Source organism: Plectropomus leopardus, chromosome 12, assembly GCF_008729295.1.
Source record: "Plectropomus leopardus isolate mb chromosome 12, YSFRI_Pleo_2.0, whole genome shotgun sequence".
In the NCBI taxonomy this organism is placed as follows: Eukaryota; Metazoa; Chordata; class Actinopteri; order Perciformes; family Serranidae; genus Plectropomus; species Plectropomus leopardus.
The window spans coordinates 6,920,364-6,928,602 of record NC_056474.1 but is presented as its reverse complement, the minus strand read 5'-3'; the positions used below and the strand labels follow the sequence as shown (position 1 = coordinate 6,928,602).

At 36.6% G+C, this 8,239-nt stretch overlaps 1 protein-coding gene across 1 annotated transcript in view; it reads right to left on the bottom strand.

The window, feature by feature from the left end:
- Positions 1 to 1,408: 1,408 nt before the first annotated feature.
- insra (insulin receptor a) overlaps positions 1,409 to 8,239 on the bottom strand; it is a 71,216-nt gene continuing 64,385 nt past the window's right edge. The window contains 4 exon segments of the mRNA XM_042497111.1: positions 1,409 to 1,949; positions 3,828 to 3,962; positions 5,886 to 6,015; positions 7,159 to 7,318. Of these exon segments, the coding sequence (XP_042353045.1) occupies positions 1,592 to 1,949; positions 3,828 to 3,962; positions 5,886 to 6,015; positions 7,159 to 7,318 (783 nt within the window). The 3' untranslated portion in view covers positions 1,409 to 1,591.

Here is an 8,239-nt window from a genome sequence, read left to right as displayed (position 1 = left end):
AACCATTGATTTTATTATTCTAGGGGGCTAACGAAAGTTAAATTTCTATCCGCAATACTAATAATTTATATAAAAAAAAAAAAAAAAAAACTTCCATGTATCGATAGGATATTTCCACACAAAATATTGCAATATTATACTGTAAAGATTTTTGTTCATGTATGTTTTTTTGTTTCTTTTTTAAATCTGGCACGGTTAGAAACAAACTCTTTCCTCTGCTACTAAATGAGATAAAAGCACATTTACCCTTTAAACAAACACACACACGATCATCTCAGGAGAAGAAACACAACAACACAGTCTGTAAAAACACACCGACCGAAAAGAGAACGGAAAATAACAGAAGCGCTGCCGGAGCCTCTTTGTGAATGCACCTTGCTGCATTATTTACAGCACTATTTTTATTTGATCTTGATATGATCGGCAGACATCTCAAGCTGAAGACATCAAACACTCCTTCTCCCGGGCATTGCGTAGCAAAAAGACCAAATGCTGTTGGTTGATCATGAGTCCAAAAAAAAAAAAAAAAAAAAATTAGTATGATTTTCTGGATTAGAAAAAATAAAACATAAAAGACTAACATGTAAAAACATTTTCTATGACCGGAAATACCTCAAGAATGACAACAACTATGTACAAAAAAAATTAACAATATATTTATATATATATATATATATTTATATACTTTTTTTTAATCTTCTATACCCACTAAAATATACCAAAGAAGCAGCTATTGGTCAATCTGAGGAACTCATTCACCAACATGTTTCTGAAAACAGTTTAAAATATCCTTCAGCTGTAAGTGTGAAAACTCAAAAAAAAAAAAAAGGAAAGATGAAAAGAAAAGAGAGAAAGTAAATAAAAAATTAAAAAAAAATATAACCCGACATAAGTCTTGTGTTTATCCTGTGTGCCGTTTGGAATACTGCAGAGTGTGAGGAGGTAAGCCACTTCAACCAGCTTCTCCAAGTGGATGAGAGTTTGTTCGAGGATGGACCGTCTTCGACCATCCGACGGAGTTCCCAAAGTCTTTCATTTTCAGTTCGTCATCCGCTTGCGTACAATTATTTAGACACAGTTCCATGACAACTGATGTAGGCCACAGACAAAAAAAAAAGGGCACTTTTTTTTTCTTTTTCTTTTTTTCCTCAAAACGTAGCAACCCGGGGATGTAGCCTCTTGTTGAATTCGGGGAGCGGGAAACAGTCTGGACTCATAAGGGGACAGTGGGTTTAGCAGCCTTCTTGTTTGTCAAGAGTTTGTTTCACAGTTTGAATCCATTATCCACCCAGTCTAGCACAAACTTGGCAATATATATATATATATACAGTATAAAACTACAATCATGAACAAGAGAGACGCGGCAAGTTTGTCCTTAAATACAAAAAAAAAAAAATAAAAAATCCGTGAGTGGACTTGCTGTAGTGTGTGTTTGTGGCATCTGAGGAGAAAAATAAGGTCCTGAGATATGCACTGAGGGGCTCCTGTAGAGAGTGATAAAAGTGTGATCTATATAAAATGACAATGAAAAAAACAAAAATATATTTAAATCTATAGCAATGACGCGTTGTCGCAGGATGTGTACAGTATGTTAGGAGGGGCTGGACCGCGGTAGGGCCAGTATTCGTCCGTTGGTCTTTCCCCCGTTCATGTGTGTGAACGGGATGTGGTGCTCCTCGTAACTGCCCCTCAGGCCCATGGAGGAGGCCTCGTCCCTGTCCGAACACTGTTCCCTCTGGGAGTACGACGACGGGTCCAGCGGGATGCTCTCCATGTTCTCCATGTCCAGGTCAAAGTCCTCGGTTTCGGGCGGCTTGTTGTCCTCGCTGTAGAAGAAGGAGAGGTCCTGGAAGGAAGGATGCAGGTCCTCGCGCAGCATCTCGATGATCTCCTGGAAGGTGGGGCGCATCTTGGGGTTGTACTGCCAACACATCTGCATCAGGTTGTGTCTGGGCGAAGAAGCAGGAAGAGCGAGATCACAGTTCATACAATATTTGTGTTTGTTCAACATTGTTTCTCCTTCCTTTTAATGTACTTATTTTTTGTGAACATAAACTTTTTTCCACCAAAATAAGCAGTTACATTTATGTTTTTTAGTTGCAGGGAAAACTAGCTGAAATAGGCAACGGGCTCTGCAGCAGACGTGTATTCCTCTCTGTTTTTTGGTGTGTCATTTTTAATTATTTTGGGAGTTTTTTATCCTTAGGTGGAAAATGTGATTCATTACAGTCACTCTCATGTAAAGGATAGAGAATTAAAGAAATAAACAATAATGAGTATGGAAATAAGAGGTCAGTAAAGTAAGTAAAAATAAAAAATGAATAAAATAAAATAAATAAAAAAAATGAAAAAATAAAAATGTGTGCATTATGCTTTAATTCTCGCACCGTTTTGTAAAATATTCTGTTTAAGTGTTTAATAGTGTTTAAGAAATATAAAAATATGTGCCTTATGCTACATTAAAATATGCAAAAATAGAATAGAAAGGTGTAGAAATATAATAAAAATGTGGGCACAGTGTTACGAATGTACAACACATTTTATACATAAATAAAAAATAAGAAAAATAAAAAATATACAATATACCCATCATATGTTAAAAAAAAAACTCAAAAACTGTCAGTAAGAATGAATTAGGATATTGAAGAATATTGCACAGTTGAGTATCGCTGTAATTAAAGATGTGATGGTAAACAGTAGGAAGCAGCATGGAGGACAGTGAAAATGTCACGGATGGTTACTATGGTTTCATATATCTGTTATGTACATCTTTCACTCTCAAAACTAATTTTGAATCATGTTCAGGCGCTACTTGGACATAGATTTTTTCTATTTTCTTGAGCAGCGTCATTGTCGGAAAAAGGGGCTAAAATTACGAGTCATACTTCCTTCACTGCAGATCGTGGCTAATTGGAGCTCAACCCGTGTTTAGTCATTTGTCCCAGGAGTCAATGCCGATTGTCCCCAAAAGTCAGATTTTAGTGGGTGTTAGTGTTTTTTATGCAGTGGTAAAGGGACTATAGTTGTCTGTCATTTTTTTATTCTGCAGTACTAATAAGTATTGCTTGTGTAGCCAAAGTCAGGCATATTTTATTTATCTGTGCCACAGACCTCCATTGTTGCCCAAAAACTACTAAAAACACATCAGTGAGCCACACTGTTACACTGGCTGACATGTTCCTGCATTATGATGAAACTGAGCACTGAAGTTTATTTTGAGTCAATCCCACACGGTCCTGCGGTCGTAAATAGTCACTAGAGCACCAAGTGTGCATTAATCCACAGCTAAAAATATTCCCCCCCGCAAAAAGCACACTTGTTTTAAGTAACGTTTGCTATGAAATACAGGGCCCAGCTGTTTTAGGAAAACTTTTTTTAAAACTGTACATCTGTTAGTCAGCTTAGTGCCACAGACGGGTTTAGGACTGACTAACACATTGTTGGTTTTGTTTTTTTTATGGGATTTGTTGATAAGAACATTGGCAGCCTCATCCTTTCGTAAACTTAATATTTACTTGAAGAAGCATTTCATTGTTGAAGAGATTGGCTTTTTTCATGAAACTAGGCTGTCTATGCAAAATCAAGTTACAAATACTTTTGAAAATGGTGCAACATGTCTGGAGAAAACAGAGAACTGTGGCATGCTGCTTTTGCTCAAGAGGTAGAAAATCTATAACTACCAGACTGATCGGCTCTTCCTCTTGAGACACAGCCGCTGGGTTTTAGATCTTTTGTGATTTTGAGCAATATAAATGAACTGCATCATTACGAAACAACTCTTGTTTTTCTGCATCCATATCTAACCTCTGCCCTACTCCGGTACTCACAGTCTGTCAGCGCAGTTGTCCGGCCGGTCCAGGTAGCCTCCGTCCATGACAAACTTGAGGACCTGCTCGTTGGACAGGCCCTGGTACGGCTGCTCGGCCAGCGTGCTGATCTCCCACAGCACCACCCCGAATGACCTGGCAAACAAGTGGACGGGAGACAACAACAGCAGCACGGGGAGAATGAGGACAAGCCAATTAGACACCTGACAGAGTAAATCTGTCTGTAAACACTTGATGCAGTGAGGAGGTGGACTGAGGGCAGCGGCTGATAAACAACGCTGGAGGAAAACAGGTTAGCTGCGCACTCATGATGTGATCTCATATTTTAATATTTGTAATGTGTTTGCTGTTATTATCTGGGCTGTTTTTATGACCTGCATTGCTCTCAGGTGAGCCTCTAAAAACAGGAGATTATTTGCCCTTAGAATAAAGGTTTGTTTATCAACTTATAAGTAAAAAAACTGCTTAATACAACTGAGCAAAATATTTATTTGTAAGGTAGGAAAACTTGTTTTTTAATAGTAAACCGTAAAGGAGCCCTGAGAGGCAAGAAAGAAAAAAAAAAAGACTGATCTAAATTATTTTCTCTCCTGTGTTCATGACTTAAGAACAGGTGGAAAAAGATTTTGCCAGGAAATCTTTCTAATATCTTTACGACAACATAAAACAAGTGTCACAAGTGCCTCAATAAACCTTCTAAGCTCCTTTATTTTTTCCAGATAAGTGGAGACATTCTTTTGCAAAGACAATTTTTCTAAATTACTGTTTTTTTTCAATCTATGAAAAAGGTAGGGTAAAAAAGCAGCATAGTTTTTTAAAGTTTTTTGTCAGTATCAGTTTTAGTGTTTGCTGTTGTAATACTACAGTCTGCCACAAGAGGCAGAAGTGCACCACCACCACATGTTATAAAAAGGACTAAAAGCATTCATGGTTTTTCAGGTCTTAATTTCTCCACACACTCCGAACACAAGGTACATACTGTATAATTTTGTAAGCAAGTTACAAGATATTACTGCCATATCTTTTTTTTGGCTAGCAATGTATTTTTAATTGCAATAATAATAATAAAATTTCCATGACCAATCGCCCTGGAAAACACAAACATCGCTCTGTCTTAAAAACGCAGCTCAATTTAAAAGTAATAGTATGTCATAGAGTATTGTCAAATATGTTAAATCAAACTATCACAACATTATTTTTCACTAATTCCAACAAGCAGATTCAAACATGCTGGCATATATGACGAGAGAGAAGGTGGGTAAGAAAAATAAAAAAATTAAATTAAAAAAGTGATGGTAAATGTTGACACACTGCAGGGCATGTTTGAGTTATGTTATGTCATTAGATAAAGAAAATAAAATGGCTTTTATGTTACATTATGTGGAAGGTTTTCTACAGAGAATAACCACAACAATTTGATTACACAACACAAAGTTTCATGACCTTTCCAAAACTTTGAAGGATTTTAGAAATGTCTTGACTGTCCCAGGCCTGGAAAATGAGTTTATGAAATTCCATGACCTTCCCAAGATTTCCATGACTGTGGAAACCTTGAATTAAAACTTCCTCTGAAGAAAGTATGAATGCTTTTAGTCCTTTTTATAACATGGGACAGTGGTGCACTTCAGCCTCTAGTGGCCTGAATGAGTATTACAACAACAAACATAGGTTGCAGTAAAATCTACATAAACACTAAAAATAAGGATGAATATTTTTAGGATTTCATAAAGACTGTCCTGGCAAAATCCTCCTTGTTCATAAATGTTAACACAGGAGATAAAACAGTTTAGATCAGACTTATAAAATGGATCACAAGATCATTTTTTTCTCACTGGCCTCTACGAAAAACTGCTACTTATAAATTAACTTTGCTTATAGAGTCTTTCAACATGCTGGATTATAAATGATCATGTTTTATGAATGTCCTACACAAACTCTTAATGCTTCATATTTAATTCTGCCGTTAAAGATACAGCTCGACACCAGCACCTTGTAAAGCTTATGCTATGTACAGCACCTACACCAACACATAAACCCAAAATCAGAGGTGTCACTGACCAGCAGTCTGAATGTGCCGTGAAGACTCCGTCCTTCAGAGACTCCGGTGCCATCCACCTGACGGGCAGCAGACCCTTCCCTCCCTTCCTGTAGTAGTCGGTCTCGTAGATGTCTCTGGTCATACCGAAATCTGCAAGGAAAATATGATTTTCGTAAGTTGCTGTCAAACCTACACTGAGGGGGTTAATACGTGCTGATATATTTAGTTTGAAATCTGTTCATTTAACTTTTTGACCTTGTGAAGCTCTCCGCAGCAGTGTGTTTTATGTTTTTTTGATTTTGAGATTTTGAATGAATACAACTACTTAAAATCTAAATGCTGTTGTTGAGTTTAGCCATTTTTGTTCTTTTGTCTGTTCTGCATGGAGTTATGCAGGATTCCCGCACATTTTCACGGACAAAATTCAAAACTTTTCCATGAGTTTTTAAGGAACCAAGATATTATATAATATATAAAGTATTTTTGTAAAACAAACAAACGAAAAAACATAATAATTTTTATATAAAAACTGCTGATTTTTTTTTCAGAAAAACACAAATCAGCTGTAAAACACACAAGCCATTTACAGTTGTTTGCCTCTTACCAAAAGCCAAAAAGCGCTTAAAAAACTATTTGACATGCCTCTTGAGCAAACATCAAGGGAGAGACAAAACGCAGGGAGAAAACTGAGAAACTTTCGTGATGAACAAACAAACTGACAACCACAATGTCAAACATCAGCATCTATTAAAGCTACATTACATCATCAGCTACAGAAATAAATGTATGTTATGTTACATTATTGTCATTTAAATTTATTACAAATAACTAATAATTTTTCCAAAACTTTCAGTGATTTTTACTAGTTCCATGACTTTTCATGAATTGAACTTTAATGCTTTGATTGTTAAATTCTATGACTTTTCCAGGTTTTCCATGACCATGGAAACCCTGGTTATGTTACGCATTTTTTAAATTAAAAATACAGAATAAAATTATGGTTTATTTTGGCTACGTCTACAGTTAAAGCCACTGTTGGGCTGCAAAGATGAGATGGTCTCGGGAAACAAACGCAATCTCAACTTCTCTTTAACCGGCTTTATGTGGCGTACTTTTTGCTAATTATTGATGCAGAATCACACATTTCTCAAAAAACAAAAAACAAAAAAAAATGTATCCGCATTTTCCTGACAGCACAATCAAAAACTGTTTGCTCTACAAAGTACAACAATATTAAATTTCTGTAGCATGAATTGTTGTCAAAATCTTTGTGCCTGTTGTGCTAAAACTTACCTCCTATTTTGACTGTAAGATCGTGAGCCACCATGCAGTTTCTGGCTGCCAGGTCTCTGTGGACAAACTTCTTGGCGTTAAGGTAAGCCATGCCGTCCGCAATCTCAGCGGCCATTTGGATCATCTCCTTCAGAGTGGGAGGAGGACGCCCGGGGTTGTTCTGAGGGACACAAGAAAGATCTTCAATTTCTGATCTGCAGACAGTCAACAACCCAAGTTTTGATGCTAAAAATTAAACTGTTACTTCTTAGATCCCACATCCTATAAATAGAAAATCAAGTTTATCAGAACTAAAAGTTTATTATCACACTTGAGTTGAACTGCTTAGTAGCAACATTTTCTTTTAAGTCAGTCTGGACGCCTGCTGTTCATCTCCAAACACGCCTGTTTGATGTTTTCAGCTGACTTTAGTGCTGACTGTTTCACTCCTCTGTCAACATTCAAGAGCTCAGCCCTCCTATTCCAGTCCGAGGACCATCTGTACATTTACAGTTTTAAATGAAACAACTCGTACATACAAGTCATCTGTACACAAATCAAAAGCAAATTAAATGTGGAATTATTTCAAACAGTTATTGAACAGTTATAGTAGTTTACGTTTGTGTGATGATTCATATGAACATTCCCTCATTTAACCCTTAGAGGCTGTTTAGTGCACTTTAGTCATTTTTCATTCTTCATTTTTTGATAACTTTGGTTGTGTTCATGCATATGGCATACATTTTGGCAAGATTCTGTATTTTTGTTTACTCTTGGAATTTCCAGCTCAGCTCCTACAATAAGTTTAAAATATACTGTGTGAACTAAACTGTTGCATTCATACAGTCAAGTGCAAAAAATGTGCCATTGAAACCCATTCAAGCATTTTTTAACCACACAGCCATCAAAGCATAAAAATGTGTATTATAATTGGAATTTGTCATTTTTATCGTATTTTCCACCAGATGATATAATTTTACCATTTTTGGCAGATGGAGAAGTACATGCTATGCTGCACAGTTCCTGTCCAAGCCCAACTTCTGGCAGACCGCACGGTAGCAGTTTTTAAAAACCCAAATTTGTACTGTAAAAATAGGCCTAT